The sequence below is a fragment of the Anguilla rostrata genome, chromosome 12, assembly GCF_018555375.3.
Source record: "Anguilla rostrata isolate EN2019 chromosome 12, ASM1855537v3, whole genome shotgun sequence".
NCBI lineage: Eukaryota > Metazoa > Chordata > Actinopteri > Anguilliformes > Anguillidae > Anguilla > Anguilla rostrata.
The window spans coordinates 14,653,551-14,674,632 of NC_057944.1; the positions used below are offsets into that span (position 1 = coordinate 14,653,551).

The window sequence follows — 21,082 nt, forward strand, 5'->3', positions numbered from 1 at the left end:
CAGCCATACAGTAGTCCTACGCAGTACTACCTCACACAGACAGGTGCAGTGCCGTGCGGTCACAGCTAAATGAGGTCGGGTACAGGGGAGAGTGCTGTAATTAAAGTAAACAGTCTGAGGCCACAGTGGGGCCCCTGGGGGCCAGACCACGGGTGGACAGCAACACACAGGGCCTCAGAAAGGGGGCGGGGAGCGGGGGGGTAACGTGCTAACATGCTAAACAGCTAGCCTTCTCTCTTCATCAAGCTGTCATCAGGTTCTGCTATACTGCCCATGGAATTATGAATACCGTGTTTAAGGAGCAGAGAAGCACGTCAGGCTGGGACAGGTGCAGCGAACTGTGGGAGTCCTGGGCAAACTCCAGCAACACCCCGGTTACGCCAGCACCACCACATCCTCCCTACTCACTCAAAGTCAAATGAAACACTGCTTTGTCAGTTATACCTTCATTTATTTTTCTTCTCAGGCATTGTCTAGACTTTTAACTATACTGTACATTACTACGGTTGTCACTGCAAAGGAGAACTTCTCAGGTGACCTACCTAGATTGGAAATAATAATAATAATACTTACAAATATAAACAATAACAATTATAATTATTATTATTAGTCAAAGAGATACAGCACCTTTTAAACAAGAACATTCTGAATATTTAACCTCTCCTCTCTCTCGAGGCTCATCAAATTTTAACAAGCAAGTTCCAGTTCATGCCATCCACTACAGATGCTCCCAGCATATAGAGGGCAAATTTAAGAAACACAAAGCACAAATAGAATTTCTGGTAACACATTCCCAGGAACAAACACAAGGTCATTTTTCAGCAACCTTGTCAATGTCTCAGATGGCGAGACCTTCCCACCATCCACTGCGGTCATTGCAGAATCACCACGAGCCTGCAGGAGGCGCTGTACACACAGATCACCACTCACTCCTCTAAATCTGCCGGTCAGGTGGTCTAAATTCAGAAGCAGGTCACGTGACGCGCACACACAAACCCCTGTGCGCGCTAACAGGGGAAGGGAGCTTCATAACGCAGCCTGGTGTGTCAGTTCATACCAAGAGGCGTGTCAACTGCGACTCCACCTGTGCAGTGCAGTACCGTTTTAAGCAACCACACACACTTGGAGTGAGTGCAAATCTTTTTTGTCCAGTAATGGAGACAAAAAATAAAGGCACTTTGGGGAACATAACTGTAAGGCTGTGGGCGGGACTACAGGCAGGGAATGGGTGGGGCCATATCCACCTCCCACCAATCCCACCTGATGGCCACTCATTCCAAAGATGCCTCAGGGCGAGTGGCAAGACGTCAAGAGACAGGAGTGTCCATGTACTCTAAGGATAGGAAAATATCCCAGATGCAGTCCAGACAACCCCGTCCGTGCGCCAGAGTATTTTGCAAGATTATTTTGTCTAAACGAATGGAACAGGCTTTGAATTGCCTGAACAGGGTCAGTCGGAGCCAAGTTCAGTCGGGCATGCCCAACTCATTCTGATTATTCAGGTCACGGACTATTCATTTCTATAGCACTGCAAGCTTGGAAACCAATAAAGCTGCTTTAAAAAAAAAAAACTTAATCAAAGCTTAGCAGACAAAGCACGGCGTATGTAGCCGGCCCATGGCAACCACATCCTTTAAGAGTGTGCTTTTGTGACGCGTCTCGCGTTTACGCATCATGCAAATCAAACGTGAGGAAACTGAGTCCAGTGTCTGAACAAGGCGTGAGTGCCTCTGGCTGTTTGCAGGAGTTCTAAACGGCCGTCTGGTCTAGTGGATGATGAATATTCATCCCCCCCCCCAATCCATCGTCCACCCCTTAGAGTGAATCCTACCCTTAGAGCAAGCCCCCACCCTTTAGAGTGAAGCCAAAGTCTATGGCCACATTTAGGAGAGGCAGGCTCCTCGATCCGACGCAAGATGGTCTCCTGCATGACCGTTCTCTCAACAAAAATGGTGCTGCGTCCCACACGCTCCTCGGCTAGATTGAGATTCCGTGGCCTACTTCTCCGACCGTTTTCCTACATCCTTCCGTCACAATCAAACGCCTGTCTTCACCGCAGCAGGATCACGTCAGAACACTGCAGCGGTACACACTGAACGACCTTCAGGAGTCAAGCACACCTAAAGCAACCGACTTTGCCTTCAGTCCATACTCGTGTTCCTCAGCTTCCTCTCCACATCAGCACAGCTGCTCTTATAAACTCTGAGGTTAACTCACCCTCATTAGATTTTATGCTTGAGACGAAAAACAAGAGCCGGGAACACCGAGCATGTAGACGAAACAGAGATAAAACAAGGAGGGGGTACACCCCTCCCCCGGACCCTCGGACAGCAGCTTATCTGCAAACACCGCCTGGTGTAACCCAAGATGCAGGCCAGCTGCGAAGGCCCCTTCTGTAAGGCCAGTCTGGGGGCTTCACCAAGACACGCAGCGTTCTGCCGTAACAGACTTTCAACTTTGTCCAGGCTAAAAACGCGTAAAAAGCGCAGGGCTCCACCCAAGAACAACTCACAAGAACAACGACCGCAAAAGAACCAGACCTCGAAGAACGGAAACGACACCTTCGGCTGGAACAAACGGCTCTGGAACATGACCGTTACGACCCAGAACACGTCAACACACGAACAAGACCATTTTTCAAGTGTTATTTTCCATTTCTGCTAGCTTACCACTTTAAGGAACATTTCTCCCCCATCAACCTCAGTAACCTTTTCCATAAATATGTTATGCAAAATCTTAATGTCCCTTGTTAGGTTTACCAAGAATGGACTTCTGGAGCATTACAAAAAGTTAAACTAACAAGACCAGGTCAAAACCTAGTATATGGCTGGACCGGCCAACCAATGGTGTAACTTCACAACTCGGCTGACCAATGGTGTAACTTCATCACTCAGTCACAGACATTTGCGTTTGTAGGGCTGGCCCCGCTGTTGCGGTCCAGCCAAAAACTCAGATTGCAAGAGGTCAAACAAAGATGTGCGCTGCCTGCTTAACCCAACCATCAACATCCATATCAGTACAAAGTGGAGTGTGATACATCCTTGCTGAAAACCTTGTCATGATTTCCACTAAATAAAAAGTCTAGCCTAGGATCCTGCATTGACAGTGTGGTTTCTAATAAACAAACAATGGCAGCATTCACAGCATGGCCTGTATGAAATGAATATGTGGGCTTCGGGATGACGGTTATGGTGCGATCCCACATGCTTAAGCAGATGGTCCTGGGGGGACAGAGTATTTTCCATCTCCATTCCATGGAAACGCCGCTTTAAAGGAAATACATTTTTTTTTTTTTTTTTTTTTTTTAAATCGCACACATTCTCAGACTCATCAGGGCGCCGGGCTGACTTTTGCAAATACATTACGGTGTCACAAACAATTATTTCTCCTTCACAAAAAAATGTTATAAGTAGGTCAACAACCTAAAGTGCACCCATAAACGGTACTTCAGAGAACAGCGGCTTTCTCGGTGCACTGGACGATGCGTAGTCTTCAGTATTCTTAAGAGTCGTGTATTTTCAGGTGCTTCCGGGTCCTTCCCAGAGCGCATTACTATGCCACTCGTGGTTTTCTGGGTCACATGTCTGAGCACCAGGGGTCTCCAGCCCCAGTCCTGGAGGGCTGCAGTCTCTGCCGCTTTTTTCCAATTTCCTTTCAATCAGCAGGCAATTTCCGTGGAAACAAGGCATGCAGACTCTTTAGCCAATCAATGACTCAAATTAAACGCTTATGTGCAGGAACACATCAAAAACGAGCAGGCACAGCAGCATTCTGGGATTTGAGCTTGAGATCCCGGCTGTACACAGCATGTACACACAGACGCAAAAACATACACACACGCGCAATTGTGTGTCAATCTGCTTAATGGTACTGAATTGAAAAATAAAATGGTTAATCCCCATTCTATGATGATAATGCCATTTCCATTTGGCCATCCTCGAAAGCTTGATTAAGTATACCAATGCGTGCTATACAGTACAGCTGTTCTCTCAATTAAGGAATGAGATCAAAGCATTGGCTCGATTCTTAGAATTACATTAAAGCAGAAACAAAAAAAAAAAACAAATGAAGAGAAGACAATGCTCTGAGTCTGACAGAGGAGGGCTGTGCCTGCATCTGGTCTGCGGTCATCTGCAAAGCAGACAAACTGCACAGATGGAAAAACATCCCAGGTTACACCCGCCAGGAAACAACCATTCAATCTTTAAAAAAAATAAAAATAAAACCTAATAAATATTAAAAATCACAGCAAATGATTAAAAATACTTCACAAATTGCTGTTATCCCTCAGCACAATAAAGAATAATGTGAGAATGTGGCTCATAAAGTTTGAGAGATGACGGCACGAAGTGAAATCTGCTGTATTGGCCGGGGGCACTGACCACCAACAGACATCCCGTTTTTTTTTAATCTGCAGGTTTCCACCTCACACGGATGCTCCATTACTCCACTGCCTGAAGCAGAAGCGGGGCTCATGAGCAGACTCCCTGTCAAATAAACTACAGGGACACCGAGCCATGCACCACAACTGTGCAATGCTCCCACGGCCAGATACACCTCTCCCTCCCGTAACTACTGCTACTGACCACACCACACCCAGTCCACAGGAACACTACAGACCTGCTACTGACCACACCATGCCCAGTCCACAGCAGCACTACAGACCTGCTACTGACCACACCATGCCCAGTCCACAGCAGCACAACAGACCTGCTACTGACCACACCACACCCAGTCCACAGGAACACTACAGACCTGCTACTGACCACACCATGCCCAGTCCACAGCAGCACTACAGACCTGCTACTGACCACACCATGCCCAGTCCACAGCAGCACAACAGACCTGCTACTGACCACACCACACCCAGTCCACAGCAGCACTACAGACCTGCTACTGACCACACCACACCTAGTCCACAGCAGCAACAAGAATATATACTCTGATGCTTTCAAAACAATCAAATTCCTTTCATTTGGGGCTCTAAATACAAAAAAAAAAAAGGTAAAAACTTTTTTTTTTTTTTTTTACAGTTATGATGCCCCCCACCCCATCCCCAAAAGCTCAGATTAACTGCCAATTGTTTGCCTGTTCAATATACAAAGATATTTGTGCTCTACAGTTCGAAAGCTCAGCTGGGAGCCACACAGCTGAACGTGTGAAGAACGTGAGCTTTCACCACAATCAGCCCTCTAATCAAAAGGGCTTAGCCAAGCATGCAAACAAATATTAGCCTTGGCTCCGCACACCGACAGGCCACGGCATGCCGCTCCTCACTCTCGTACTGAAAATCCTCTTCCAAATCCTGTAATCAGCTGTAAATAAAGCCTTTTATCAATACGAATTAAGCATTTAATCAAACTGTTCCTCAGAAGTGCGGCGCTGTACACAGCTGCTGTCGGTACTTTTCAGCAACGTACTCAGCTTGAACCTTTTCCAGCAAATGTTCAGCTGTACACGTGGATAAAATGAGGAAGAATAATTGTAAGATCCAGATAAAGAGGACTGCTAGGCCATTAACAGAGTAATGTAATGAGTGTCGCTCCTCCCTCTAATGAGCTGTTCCATCCTTTCTGCAATTAAAGCACAACAGTACCCATCAGTATTTCTTGCTGCCAGTGTTTGGGTGAAACTTATGTCCTGGGGTCCTCTTATTTACAGCATTTCAGGACAGCTGGGTGCAGTGCTGTATTACGATCTGGAAAAATGGAGGAGTTTGATGTTGGTTCTGTCACTGGCCATGGTTCCGTTTCTGCTGCCTACGACTGACACCCAGCACCCTGCACTGACACCTTTCAGTAGGAGCTTAAAATGAAAAGATAAGAAACAAAGTCTTGCAGGTGTGTTAAAATACCCAAGAGAGGCCATATGGACCATTGAGAGCACGGTTCAGCAGCAGAATATCAGGGTTTGTGTGCACTCAGGAGTGCACAATATGTACATCCATGATATTAGCATGCAGGCGTGTGTATCTGCGGGTACCCATCGATGAGCACGAGTGTGCAGGTACTATATGAGTGAGTGAGTGTGAGTGCGTGTTTACCTGTCACCGAGCATGAGTGTGCAGGTACTGTATGAGTGAGTGAGTGTGAGTGCGTGTGCGTGTTTACCTGTCGATGAGAGTTCCAAACAGCAGTCTGATGCTCTTTTGGATGTTGTCAGTGCAGACCCAGCTCCAATGATCCTTCATCATCAAACACAGGATATTCAGAGCCATGTCCGCCAGAGCCGTCTCCGCTACTGCAACACACACAACACACATCAGTACCGCTTTAACCACACAGACACACCTGTACCACTTTAACCACACATACTCAATGGCACGCACACACACACACCTGTACCATTTTAACCACTCACGCACACGCAAATAACGCTGCTTAGATTAGCAGTAGAGGGGGCTGCTGTGCCCATTTCAGTGTAGGGAGGAGCCCCATGGTTTGGCACTGTTTCTGGACTGTGTGCCTGAGGCCAGCAGCACTGCAAGGTGGGCCTGTCTAGGCTATAAGGTTAGCAGCACCTCAACGTCACATTTGGGGAGAAAGCATGTGCTTGCCTGATACATTTAGAAAGCAGTAGACACAGAATATTCCATTAGAACCAAAAGGCCAGTTTGTAGAGTGTTCATATTATTGAGAGCAAAGTCCAGGAATTGTTCTCGAAACATGATCCAACACTGCCCCCTAGTGCGCATCCAACTAAGGTGCAGTTTTTCCGTATGACCGGCAGTGTACTGAGAACAACTTTGTAGACGTGTAGTTCAGAACATCTGCAAAGGATTACTACAATACTACACTTCCTGGAAACTCCTATGACAAAATACAAAGGCAAGGCCACCAAAATGACTCAAGACTTGACAAAAGCATGTTTAGGAGACACCAGTCTGAAATCTCAGCATTGAGGGCGTCATTCTGCAGGAGAGGAGCTTTCACCAGCAGGAGGGTGAGGTTCTCTCTCCCCCTACATCAGCCTTCACTTGAAACACATTTCTCCTCATACCGGGAGATAAAGCAGATGGACCAGAGACAGGCAATTTGGATTGAATTAATAATCAGGTCTTATTAGCCAGAGACACTTTCCATACGACATCAATGAAATGACCTCCACTGGAACAGAGTTGGTTAGAGCTAAACTGGCCACAATTAACTGAGCATATCAGCCATGCCAGTGCCCTTTGAACAGCCAAATATCTTTTGTAGAATTTGTAGAATTGCCACACAGACAACTGAGTCAAATAAAAAGTTTTTGACCAGTACTTCAATTCCATGAGTTATGTAGGGTCACAGCCCAAACAAAACGAACTCTGCCATGAGCCGCCGCGCTTGCCTCAGCGTGCGGGTTAATCGCTCAGTGACCAGGGTGAGGGGGCGGGGTCAGGGTGACTAAGCCGGAAGGGGGGCGGGGCAGGGTTACGCTGATTAAGTAAGTATAAGTGGAGGGGGGCGGTGCGAGGGGGGGGGGGTTTGAGTCAGCAGCGCGAAGGGAAGACCGCCGGCCCCTCTCTCCCAGGACCCGACAGCGACGACGAGCTTCCTCACGGCGCAAATATCCACCAGGACACGCGCCAAGGGCTGACGTCAGAAATTCCGTGCGGGCGAAAGACTCCGCTGATGCGATCACCCCCGGCCTCCCCCCCCCCCTCTCCGTCTCGGATTATTTCGGGTCCTGAGTAATTATCAGCGATTTCGCAAGGCGCGCGCTGAGCCACGGCTTCCCGGATCGGAGGGCACTCGGCAGCGCTGTGGGAGGCCGGGGCGAAGGGGCCACGCCCATCCCATCTCACAGACTTCGGGCCCGGAGTCATCGGCCATCTCGTTTCACCACTCATTAGTTTGGGATTTCAGGGGAAAAACATCAGAGGACGAGCGGCTGAAGCAGGGGCCAGGCGGCGTCGGGTTTAATCGGCGGTTTCCAAAAGAGACCGTGGTGTGGAGTGCCCCCATCAGACGGAGGGTAATAATGATAAAAAATGCACCATGCCCGAGCCTATCCTGCCCCACCCCACCCCACCCGGTCTGAGACCTCACAGAACTCTGCACCAACCGAGACCTCACAGAACTCTGCACCAACCGAGACCTCACAGAACTCTGCACCAACCAAGACCTGACTGAACTCTCCACCAACCAAGACCTGACTGAACTCTGCACCAACCAAAACCTGACTGAACTCTCGACCAACCAAAACCTGACTGAACTCTCCACCAACCAAGACCTGACTGAACTCTCGACCAACCAAGACCTGACTGAACTCTCGACCAACCAAGACCTGACTGAACTCTCGACCAACCAAGACCTGACTGAACTCTCGACCAACCAAGACCTGACTGAACTCTGCACCAACCAAAACCTGACTGAACTCTGCACCAACCAAAACCTGACTGAACTCTCGACCAACCAAGACCTGACTGAACTCTCGACCAACCAAGACCTGACTGAACTCTCGACCAACCAAGACCTGACTGAACTCTGCACCCAAGACCTGACTGAACTCTCGACCAACCAAAACCTGACTGAACTCTCGACCAACCAAGACCTTACTGAACTCTGCACCTACCAAGACCTGACTGAACTAGCCAGCACTGTAAGAAAGGAGTGGAAGAACACCTAGAGACAGAAACACAGTTTTATTAAAGCCTTTCCCCACTCTTACCAACCTGGGGCAAATTTTACCATAACGAATAAAACGTATATTTGTAAAGAAACACCTGACAGCACGCAGTTACAATTTCGTAATTTCGTCATCTAATCATGCAATACACTGGCTGAACTTCTGCAACTGCTTGCCCACAGATGCACTTTGAGACTGACGCTGAAGCACTTGCACTGTTGACTTGTGTTAATAAATCTCTTTAACTATGATATTGTGCATGGCATTCAGGTTTATTAAAGAAGTGTTATGTAAGGGCACTTAAATACATGCATCCAATGCGCATCACAGCATGGACTGAAACATTTCGTTTCAATTGTGTTGCAGACAATTTCAGAATCTATCCTACCATATAGACTAGCCCTACAGTATACTCTAGTCTTTAGATCACTAGGTAAAAATGTTTGCCAAAAAATATATATTATTAATTAAAATTATTAATGTCATCAACAAAAGCAGTAAGGTATAATTTCCATGGAAATATTTAGCTTGCTCACCTGCTCCATGCTTCTGTGTTGCTGGCAGACTCTCAGAACCAGCACAAGCTGCTGTACCTCCTTTCACCTCCAGGGGGCCCTCCTCCCCGCCAACCTCCCGCACTGGCGTCTTGCACAGCAGCCTCTCCTGCTCCTTAATGAAGGCCTCAAGCCCAGACAGAGAGAGGCCGCTGAACACCTGTACGAGACACACAGCGCGCAGAGAACACGCACTTAGAGAGAAACGTGCAACAAGCCACAAGACACTGCAGAAAATCAAATTTAGTTCATTGGAGAATAACGTATAATTTGCCTACATTAATTTCAGTTTGTTATGCCAGGCACACCCGAGGTGCACTGTTCAAGCGTGCATTTAGTACACCAGTTGTGACTAAACAGATGCTCACAAAAAGCACAAACACACTTCAGCTCCACAATGGTTACGGTTAACTTCCATAACTCTGAAGAAAATGTTGCATTTCAAACCGTTGCAGCAAATATCACTCTCTATCCAATATGCTGGCAAATAAATGAGATGTGTGTTAAACTTACTGTGCTCGCCTCATTAAAGCAGTAAAGCACTTTGGGCTGAATGTCAGACAAGCTGAGAACTGGAGTGATTTTACTGGAGAATCTCAGTTTGGACCTGGAGAAAACAGAGGTTCATTAACATTCTTTTTTAAGACCTTTACTCCAAGACCTCAAATATACACTTATACCCAGCTATAACATCACCTGGTTCATATTTACACAGACAATCTGTATGAGCTTGATTTCAGGAATCTGAAGCAAAATCGGCCACTCCCAGAAAAGCTTTTCATTATTGGACTACCATCTTCCAATGATCTTACGACAGTATGTAAACAAACTGACATTTCTAGCTAAACTTGGATATTTTTAAGTATAAAAAGAAACGGGCCATCTCCCTGTAAAGAAACACTTCCGAGAGATGGGAACAGCACAGAGAAGCAGTGATTAAACTGAATCTAGTTCAGCAAGACTATGAATGACGTGTGTACTCAGTGCTGCCTCGCAGCGTGGCAGTCCCTGAGTACCAGACCTGGCGCAGGGTATCGGAGCGAGCACAGGGTACCGGGGCGGGCGCAGGGTACCGGGGCGGGCGCAGGGTACCGGAGCGGGCGCAGGGTACCGGGGCGGGCGCAGGGTACCGGGGCGGGCGCAGGTACCGGGGCGGGCGCAGGTACCGGGGCGGGCGCAGGTACCGGAGCGGGCACAGGTACCGGGGCGGGCACAGGTACCGGAGCGGGCGCAGGTACCCACTTTGACTTCTTGGTCTCGGATGGCGAACGTCCCTCGCCGTCGCCGTCCACTTCCTCGGTGGGGCTCTGCGGCTCCGAGCGAGGAAAGGCTGTTTTTAGGGTGTCCACGATGGCGTTCACCACGATCTGTCGAGCGTCAGTTCACACGGTCAGGCAACGGTACGCCGGAGCCAGAGACTCGGTACAAACACCATCAACCACGCACAGCAACATAACAATGACATCACGCGTGGGCACTGTGCAGCTATACTTATAAACAGCAATGTACAATTACAGCGGTATGGCACACAAGTATCTGCTATGTGATGGACCCTGTAGTAACGGACAACAGCAGTGTGTTGGGATCACCTTGTCTATCCGTGATACAATGAAAGGCTTCTTCACAAAAGCAATTCTTGCGTCCGTGTTGAGGGCCAGGAACTCTTGCATCTCTTCACTGTTAGCGGTTTCAGGAATGGCACAAAGTTGCTAAAATCAAAGAGGACAGATGTTTGACGAGGTTTATTTCTCATTAGAAGCTGAACGTTCATAAATATCCCACGGACAAACGTGGTTTTGACAGGATTCTGTCATATGCTTGAATGACATATGAGCTAAAAGTAATTTACGATGATCCCAGAATAGGCTACCAGGTTGTGTTCACAAGAGTGCAGCGAAAATGGTGGGATTTTCAGGACAGTCATGTCCAAATAAAATACCAACATACAAAAAGTTCATCCTGCATTTGCAGTTCATATCTTTACAAAGGAGCTGTAAGAAATGCACACACCTCGAAATTATTCAGTTAAGCTCTACATAGCTTTATTAGCCTAGCCTACCTGCCCCAGATTATTAAACTGAGACAGCCACCTGCACACAAATACCACGCAGGACTGCTCTTCCCCAGGAATAGTGTTATAGTGAAGTGTCAACATCTAATAAAGAGAACATGGCCAGATCTTAATGTGTTCAACTATGTAACTCGATAAAAGTGCAGGTCAATACCTTGAGAAATGTTTCAAGCAAGGCTTTTCTAGCTTCAACTTTGTCACTGTCCATGTTTCCAAATGGAAGGTCAGGAAAGATCTTCTTTGGCCCTTTCACATCTAAAATGTAGTTTACGGGGGTGGTTAAAGGGAGAGGAAGACAGGATAGTGTAATTTATTAAATAATTACAGACTGTTGCGGGGGAGGGGGTGGTATCTTACTTTTGAGAATTTTGCGCAGGTCTGGTTTCTCCTCCAGTCGGGTCTGCAGATTGAGGAACTCGCTGTAGCGACGGTTTACCATGTGATAGGCCACTGGCTGGAGAGAGCCGGGATTCTCACTGTCCACCGCAGTTTCATACTGGACACATGTACACACATATACATATACATGTACCTATGACATTAGCACCCTACATAAAACATGAGATACTAGCATTGGCAGCAGACATACCTTAAAGGTGCAGAGCAGTGACAAAATGGGGCACTGAACACATGAAGTGTTCTGGTGTTCCTGGTTACTCAGCATCTAAATAAGCAGCTGATTAGGTAACTGACCTCACCTCGTTTATGGGTTTAACTGGTTGCTGATTTTAAGGTGAAAACAAAAACCAGTACACCACGCAACCAACACTGACCACGTTTGGAGCAGCAGGACTGTCAACCAACTATAGGCATACCTTGTAGGGGTGCAAGAGTATATTAATCGTGTAGAGGGTGTAGGGGTAGGAGCGGGTGTACCTTAATGGTATAGAGGGTGTAAGGGTAGGAGCGGGTGTACCTTAATCGTGTAGAGGGTGTAGGGGTGGGAGCGGGTGTACCTTAATGGTGTAGAGGGTAGGAGCGGGTGTACTTTAATGGTGTAGAGGGTATAGGGGTGGGAGCGGGTGTACCTTAATCGTGTAGAGGGTGTAGGGGTGGGAGCGGGTGTACCTTAATCGTGTAGAGGGTGTAGGGGTGGGAGCCAGTGCCACGGTGCTCTTTGGCAGTGATGGTGCCAGTGATGCGAAGGTTCTGTATGATGACTGGCCCCTCGGGGCTGCTGAGTGGCTCAAAGCTGAAGGGGGAGAGAGGCACGCCCCCTGCACTGGGGGAGGACGTCAGCAGGGGAGCGGTCACAGAGAGCTCATTAGGGTTACCCCTGCCTGTCCACTCGCCCCGCTCTCCCTCCACCTCCTTGCCCAAATCAGGGCCTGTCAATCCCTCCGATACCAGCACCTGAGGACAGGGGGCCTCTCCTAAAGCCACGTAACCCTGCTCATCCTCCAGGTCCCCCACGCTGCTGATGTCTGTGGGCGTGGCACAATCCCTCAGCCGGTCTGACAGCACCTCTTCTTGCCCAATCAGAACCAGCGACTCCATAGAGGTCCTCTTAAAATCTGAGGAAGGAGACTCCAAGTCAGAGTCCGTCTCTTGGTAAAAAGGGTTGAATTTGGTGGGCCTCAGAAAGTCGGCAGGAATTTCGGCACACTTTCCCAAAGGGAACTGGCTGGACCCAACCTCCTGCCTGGGCTCCACTTCCTCCTCCTCCTCCTCCTCCTCTTCCTCCATGTTCTGCTGACCAAACTGCTCTGCAGCATCGACTACATCGTACACAGAGAGCTCGGGTGTGGGCGAGGGCGTGGGAACAGATCCAACCCTCCCATTCGGTGCAGTGGCTGGGGGCATCGGAGTGACGGGGTCAGAGACAGGCAGGGGCTTGTCCCATCCTGTGGGCGCCTCCGCCATTTCCGTGTCCGGCCTGCCAGACTTGGAGAAGATGTTGACAATCAGCAGGTTGAGCCAGTCGGGATCAGAGATCTTGCTGAGGAGGGGCAGGAGCACGTTACAGGTGATGAGCTCTCCCACTACAAACCGGCCTGTTCGTGTCTCCAGGTGAGGGGGCGGAACCAGCACATGTAAGAGAAGGTCAACGACAGCCCGGGCGTACTTCACGTCCGCAGCAGGGCTCTGGAGAGCCGGGTGAGGCGTGGTTACTGTGCGGTACACATTCCACACACCAGACTCTGAAGGGCGGCAGTCTTCTGCACCTGGCTGCCCCACCATCTCTTGCACCTGCAAGAAAATCTGCAGGTGGCCACCAAACAGGTCCAGTACCCTCTGTGTCAGGGCCTTCCTTTCCACATTCCTAGCCCTCCTATTCAGCTCCATCGCCATGGCTAGCATGGCGTCGTGTGCTTCTACCACGAACTCAGGCTCTGTAGACACGGTGCGGTACCAAGAGGAGACAAAGTCGCGGGTAATCTTGCGCACAGTGCGCCGGAGCTCCTGTTCCAGTTGCAGCTCGCTTTCAGGGGAGTTGCGCACCCGCTCCAGCGTGACAAAGCGCTCGAGGTGAATGACACTATTGGAGTCCAGAACGGCTTGAGAACCCAGCCAGCCTCCCAGCACCACCAGCAGGCTAGTGAACATGCACAGCAGCCACACATTCACCAGCAAATGAAAAAGAACCATCCATGCCAGAACAGCGCCAACGCCTAGCAGACTCCTCTGGCCCAGAGAAAAAGCCCAAGCACTTGGACCTGTAATCTCAGGGCGAGACATTGCTCTCTTCAGACATGTACCTGTGAATGCGAGAACTGTTAGTCAAACGAAATGGCATGCAATTTACCCTGCTTTATTTATTTAGGCGGCTAATTAACAAGTACGTTCATTTAGATCGTTTTAGGTTCGGTGCATGATTTCGTTCTTAGTAACTTCATCCTTATCGAACATAAGTATTAACCGATTTCCTTAAACACGTACCGTGGTAGAATAAATTGTATTGCCGTCTAATTTAGACAACTAAAAGACATTTGAGTTACAAATGTTAGCTAGCCATATCGGGCTTACTTAAACATGTTCGGCGTTTATAAATTCGGAATATTAAGTTTGGAATCAATTTCATAATGAATCGTATTCGATTAATTTCATCTGGCTAGCCAGATAACATTAGGTTTGCTTGCAGTGTGAGGTTGAACCTAATCTGGCTCCAAATCCTAACTACCACACAGGCCTATCGGTAAACCAATGTAGGATACGTGGCTAGTGAGTTTACCTCAATTTTTGAGAAGCGTTCACCTTAAATTGCCCCTGTCCGATTATGATCAAGGTAATTTTGTCACGAATGAGCAAATGTATCTGCCCATCTCTCTCTCCTCCATCACGAGTGAAAAGCTAGCCAAAATAAACCTCCAACAAGCACTTCCCGTCACCTTTACAGCGCCAAAAAATTCAAAATAAAAGCATTTAAGTTTTATTGCTGAATCAGAGAAAAGCTCGCCTGACAATTTTCCAATTGCATAGATCCAACCAGTAGCCAGTCATTTTAAATTACCAAATCATTTGGGGCAGTATACACGTTATAAATTTTAAAACTCTGTGGGCCAGTATACACGCTATATATGGTTACATCCTGTGGGTCAGTATACATGTTACTGTCCTGAAAGTGAGTTGGATTATATTACTCTACTCTATTAGTTTCACATCATTCATTGGAACTACTCCGGTCAGAAACCCTACCTCACACCAGCACTGCTTTGTGTGCCTGTGGCAAACATGTGCTGTAACAAGATGGATGCCCTCCTGCCATAAAGTGGCCACCACCTTTTGGTCCACACATGCCCTGAACAAATCCCAGTTCATTCCACACAGTCCAGGAAACCAAATTCCATTTGACTGGCCACAGCCTCCATGTCTCTTTAGAGGAGAAGCTGCAACTAGAGCTCCCATTCCCATCTCAGGTATCTGTAAAGTACATACATTTTCAAATCATGTTGTGCCTATACAAGAATGAGCTTTACATCACATGGACTATCCCATGATTAAAAGCAATTAAAACCAAAGGAAGACCTTAAGCAATATAGCCATGTGAACATTCAGTTGACATTTGCATAAATTGTCCATGTTCCTAAAAATATTAAGCCATGAGGTTAGTTTTGGGCCAAAGCTAGTAGGCCTAGTGCAGCTCAAGAAAGCAACTTTTGCGATCACAGGCCCTATAGCAAAAATATTCCCTGGTACTTGCTTACATTTTGAAATTTGCAGCAGTCATAAACACACAAATTGAGGACTACAAAACTTTCTTGCCAGTTCATATTAAAAAGACTTGTAATCTTATTGGCCTTAGCCTCAGACCTAATTACATAACTCAGAAAAACTTTCAGCAACTTCTGCCATCAGTTCAAAGCATGACCACTACATCAGTCCAGGTTTAGTTTTGCCAATTTTTAGCTACTAGCTTCTAAACTGCTAAAGACCTAGAAGGCTTACAAGAACCTGCCAAGGCAACTGAAGGATCACCAAAGTTGGAACTGCTTTTTAAAAGGAGCCATGTGTGGCCCTTAAAAGGGCCTTTGGGTTTAGAGAAGTGATAATTTAATATTCCTGGGAATCCACAGACTTCGCCTTCCCAGCCCCTACAGCACCCTGGCTGGTCTTCTTGGGGAGAAGTACGGCCTGTATGTTCGGCAAGACACCACCCTGAGCGATGATCACGCCACCGAAGAGTTTGTTAAGCTCTTCGTCGTTGCGAACAGCAAGTTGCAAATGACGGGGCATTATACGGGCCTTTTTGTTGTCGCGGGCTGCGTTTCCGGCCAATTCTAACACTTCAGCGACAAGATATTCCAGTACAGAGGCCAAATACACCGGAGCTCCAGCGCCAATTCGCTCTGCATAGTTCCCCTTTCGCAAAAGCCGATAAATACGACCAACAGGAAACTGCAGGCCAGCTCGCGAACTACGTGTCTTGGTCTTTGTACGCGCTTTTCCTCCTGTTTTTCCTCTTCCAGACATATTAGAAAACTGTCACAAACGCCTTCGCAAAAACAGTTCTGCTCCAATTGTTGTTATCACAAGATGAACGTTCAACTGATGCTCTGAACTGAGGTGTAGGCGGCTATTTATCGTCGTCCTCAACTAGCACACTGGACGGAAATTAATCCCACCCGTTATTTCAATTGGACTAATTGAATAAATAAAATAGCTCCACTAGACGAGAGCCTGAATCGTGGATCTAGATTAGAAATTTGTGGATCTAGTGCAGAAATTAATTTAGGTCAGTCATGAATCTTGGTGATCGGATTTTAGATGAGCAAAATATCTTAAATGTAGCTAACATTTACGTTTGACGATTTTTATTTTACCTTACCTGGAGAATTTTTTTGTAATGCTGTTTTTTTCTTCCAATCTAAATTATAGCCTAATTCCTGGTGTATAAAAAGCTGTTCATTTGGTTTCAATAAGTCACTTCTACTATCTGAATGACAAATAGTTTACCTTTTGATGTCACATTTCTTTTCTCAATTAGACAGAACAATCCATGAATATTGCATATTCATTTAAGTACTTGTAATAATTCGGATCACTTATCAGAAGAGATAATTAATGTTTCTATTCTCTAATGTGTTGTAGCACAAATGATCGCTTTTGAAATACATTACGTTTTGGATTGATTAATTGATAAACCAGATATCAGTCTTAAATAGTCGACACCTGGCCAGTGAATTTAAAGCGTTTGTGGATAATGAACAGTTCAGAGGCAAAGCAAATGATAACCAACAAAACCAGTAGTATTTAAAAGTCTAGCCGATATTTGTGTAAATTAGAACACATTTTAATAAGTTAAATCACGAATGAAAAGAGCTGACAGGCTTGCCGGGTAGCGATATCTCCTTCGTCACAATGGGGTATCTGTAAGAATACACGAGAGTCCCGGTGTCCATTTTGGGTTTTTAATGGCACACACAACACAACCACGCGAGGGCACTCCAGGCTTATTAGTTTATTTGGGTGTGCTCTTGGTAATTTATGACTATTTGTTATAGACTTTGGTGTTTTAGCTGGTTATAGCAGGTTTTACTGCACAGTTGGGGAGGGGGAGGGGGAGGGGGGGTGTGCAGAGACAATGAAGTGACAGCATCTCCAAAGCACAAACTTTGAAAAAAATCAGCACACAGAGATATTCTCTTGGATCAGGGGGGTGTTTTACAAAGCAGGACTACTGAGTTAGCTGGGACTGAGTAAAACCCAGAAACCCCAAATCTGGAACATAGACTGAACTAAAAAGAGCTGTTCCAGGTTTTACTCAGTGCAGTTATCCAGCTAACTCAGTAATCCTGTTTCGTGAAATACTCCCCTGGTCTGAGAACTCCTGCTATAGTTTTGTGAACGATTTGTGGTTTATATATTGCATTTTAAATTCTACATTGAGAGTTCTGCTCATTTCCACAGAATATGCATTCAGTGATGTGTCGGGAGATCTCCATTCTCAACACTTGATGGACTTGCAGTGAACGCATGAATCCATACGGTATCAAACAAGGTAAAATAATGAGCTGTTAAAATGCAGCAAAACACATTGCATATGATTTCAGAGAAACAGGTAAACAAATCGGGATTATATACAAGCATACCTCAGGAAGCACAGAGGGAATTAAGAAACACCTGACAAGACAACCTGTTTTTGGAAATGTATTGTGACCTGGCTTTCTGCCATTTGAATGCCATCGCAGTTATCTCCCCATGGGAAAGTGAGAGTAAGAGCTTCTGGGTGGTTTATGCAGATGAAACACTGGGTTCAGGATGTGGCTGCAGTGGTCTCCTCAAACTCTCTGCAGGGCAAGAGCAAATGCCCCAGCTCTGCATGCTTGCCTGGGAAATGGCCCCCAGAAGCGATGAGAGGATGCTGCAGCAATAAGAGCAGCTTGGGTCTGAGTTATGCCTGGCGCAGAGCAGACTTTGTGTAGTTAGTGTTTTTAGAGCTGACAGGGAAACTACTACATCTTCAAGCTGGGCCACAGCTGGTATAAAAGCAATAATCCCCTAGCGTGGGCACTGATAGGAAATGGACACCACACAGGGTCTGCTATGCATACGCCCCAGTCCTTGTGCAATTAGAAATATGACTGGATATACCAAATTAGTAGATTTTAAAAATTTTCTAGGAGTAAAATATTTACTCAAAAGAAAGCAATGAAACTATTTGTTTTTGCTTAATAGCAATCATTAGTATTCTTCTTATTTCTGTAAAGTGAGATCACCTCAAGTTTCACTGATAGAAACAGAAAGAGAATGTTCTGAAGTCCTGAGTACACAAATATGTCTTAATATACAAAATACCCTCCTTTTCTTTCAAATAGGAGAATTGTCACCTTGGTTGGCATATCTCAAAGTGAGGTGACATAACAGATATTGGACAATAAAAAACCTGAACACTTCTAAATATATAATGGATAAATACGGAGTTACAATTAATAATTATCCTCTATTGAGTGCAATAATGCAATGGCTTTGTCATGGTAGTGCAAGCAAATCATCTGTCTGGGTTTCCTTGGATATGTCCCATAATGGTATTCAGGATCAATCAGTGATACCCCCAGCAAAGCCTTGGTCAGAATGACACCACCTGTTTTCCATTCTCCTCCACCTGTTTCCACGTCTCACCTGTTTTCCATTCAAGCGCTGAATGACCAATCAGTGGTAGAATAAGTGAGGGCTGCACTAGCTCAATCCTTGTGTGCACGAGTGGAAAACAGGTGAGACACAAAACAAGACCAGAGCACAAAGGCACGGGAACTGATTAATGTAAAATAGAAAAAAAGATAAAGTGAAAAAATATTGTACTTATATTGTCAAAAGTTAATCGAAGTATATTTTAGGCCTATACTGGGTGTTCATCGCTCTGGATAAGAGTGTCTGCCAAGTGATTGTAATATAATGCAATATATAACATAAATCATAAATATAAGTGATGAAACTGTAAATGAGAATATTACATGCCACCTGTGACAGATGAAAAAAATATATTTATTGAATGGAATTCCAAAGAAGGCGGCATGATGGTGCAGTGGGTAAAACTTTTGCCTCACTGCAAGAAGGTTGTGGGTTCGAATCTCGGCTTGGGGCCTTTCTGTGTGGAGTTTGCATGTGTCTCCCTGTGTCCGTGTGGGTTTCCTCCCACAGTCCAAAGACATGCAGGTGGGCTGATTAGAGACTCAAAATTGCCCATAGGTGTGAGTGAATGGTGTGTGTGCTCTGCGATAGATTGGCGGCCTGTCCAGGGTATATTCCTGCCACTCGCCCAGTACACACTGGGATAGGCTAAGGATAAGTGGGCATAGATAATGGATGGATGGAATTCCAAAGAGCTTAGTGGGTAAACAAGATAGAAATCCAAGACATTGTGTTATTATTCAAAGCATGAATATTTCTTTCAAAGAACAGAATTAGATTCTTTACTATTTTGCATTAATTGTTTAACATCTTATATTATAAGAAGCAATCTATACAAAATTATAATGAGTGAAATGTTTCTTCTAGCCTAACAGTCATTTGTGGGAAACAATGAAGGCAAACCCCACAAATAAAATAGGTGCAAAAGGAAGTTAAGAATGTAATGATTTCTGTTTGCCACCAAAGGCAACCAGCCCCTGGTCTCAGGGAGTCCAATCTTATCTGAAATGGGCCAGTGTGGATGCAGGTTTTTGTTTAGGCCCATAAGACTCCTGATTCTATGTACCAAGGTCTAAATCGAAAACCATGATTAGCTGAATGAGTTGTTGTAGTGCTGGGCTAAAACAAAAACTATCACCCACACTAGCCCATTTTGGATAAGATTGGCTACCCCTGCTCTAGTCTCTAGTTCCAATTATTTTTAGGTATCCTTGTACCCATGTTTGTTTTTATACCTATCCATATTTTTGTTAAATCACTGTTTCTCTATTTATGCTGGTTCCTGCTTTTGGGTGCCTGCACTTGGGTCCACACCTTGGTCCCCACATTGGAGGTGGAAAGTCCAGGGGTCGGAAAGTAAGTCATGCCTCATGTTTCTTCTGTTCACAAACTTCTGATTACCTCTTGCTTGTAATCCCTGATGTCAACTGTGAAGGCTACAACCTGTTGCTAAGATTAGGACTGAAAGTGAAAAAAATATGCATTGCATGTGTGTGGTACGGTATGCCAGCGTGTATTTTCCATTAACGGAAAATACACACTGGCATAGCATGCCACACTCACACACACACACACACACACAATGCATATTCTTTCACTTTCAGTCTGAATCTTAAAAACCCCAATACCAGTTGAAGCCTGCCGTGAGTACCCAGTTGCCAAGAGAATATTCAAATCTTAGAGATCAAAATCAGGTAAATCAATCAAAATAAATAAATAAAAATGTTTAAAGAATGAAAGAAGAACTGAAATCATTAGAGTGCATATTATAGTACACACTTGGGGATAAGCATGCCCTGGTAAGCAGAATTCAGATTGGACTTTCCAGTAAACCAGAGAAATTTACAATGTGTGTAATACATTTTTGTGGAAGTCTCTCAGTTTCTTATTATCACATGAATCTCACAAGAGAGAACTTTTTGTTTCATTTGAATTCTTTCCTGAAAATCCATAATCTATATATCCGTAACTGGCAGTGAAGGGGAAGCAGGCAGGTACACGGATCTGAGAACAAGAACAGAAAAGCACAGGATTATTTCGGACTAATTTCGTGAAGCCGACGTGGAGTATCAGACGGGCTGAGACAATGATCTGGCGAAGATCTGTGGGTGAGCCGAGAATAAATGCAGGAGAGGAAGCTTGCGGAATGCGGAGAGTGCAGGTAAGTCATATTAGTCTAGATGCTGGGGCTGAGGGCGAGAGTCCCCCTACACTGCAACAGAGAACAAAGATTGTGTGAGAAAAGACATGATACGTGAGGCAAACACAAAACATGAGAAAC

The 21,082-nt window shown here is 45.9% G+C and overlaps 2 protein-coding genes across 3 annotated transcripts in view; both read right to left on the bottom strand.

Annotated features, from left to right (window-relative positions):
* snx19b (sorting nexin 19b) overlaps positions 1 to 14,557 on the bottom strand; it is a 30,103-nt gene extending 15,546 nt beyond the window's left edge. The window contains exons 1-9 of one of the 2 annotated variants that reach the window (XM_064301560.1): positions 14,405 to 14,557; positions 12,301 to 13,931; positions 11,590 to 11,728; positions 11,387 to 11,487; positions 10,751 to 10,870; positions 10,404 to 10,528; positions 9,675 to 9,768; positions 9,144 to 9,321; positions 6,111 to 6,240 (exon numbers count right to left, since the gene is read on the bottom strand). In XM_064301560.1, coding sequence (XP_064157630.1) covers positions 6,111 to 6,240; positions 9,144 to 9,321; positions 9,675 to 9,768; positions 10,404 to 10,528; positions 10,751 to 10,870; positions 11,387 to 11,487; positions 11,590 to 11,728; positions 12,301 to 13,911 — 2,498 coding nt within the window. In that variant the 5' untranslated portion in view covers positions 13,912 to 13,931; positions 14,405 to 14,557. The remainder of the gene's footprint in view (positions 1 to 6,110; positions 6,241 to 9,143; positions 9,322 to 9,674; positions 9,769 to 10,403; positions 10,529 to 10,750; positions 10,871 to 11,386; positions 11,488 to 11,589; positions 11,729 to 12,300; positions 13,932 to 14,404) is intronic. The other variant, XM_064301561.1, reaches the window with a different exon arrangement.
* Positions 14,558 to 15,681: 1,124 nt separating this feature from the next.
* LOC135235760 (histone H2A-like) lies at positions 15,682 to 16,228 on the bottom strand. Its single transcript, XM_064301562.1, has one exon. It carries the CDS (start codon positions 16,141 to 16,143, stop codon positions 15,724 to 15,726), a length of 420 nt encoding a protein of 139 aa, XP_064157632.1. The 5' UTR covers positions 16,144 to 16,228; the 3' UTR covers positions 15,682 to 15,723.
* Positions 16,229 to 21,082: the final 4,854 nt, after the last annotated feature.

Excerpts from the sequence above, each read along its gene's own strand:
- LOC135235760 (XM_064301562.1), bottom strand. The coding sequence starts at position 16,143 with ATGTCTGGAAGAGGAAAAACAGGAGGAAAAGCGCGTACAAAGACCAAG.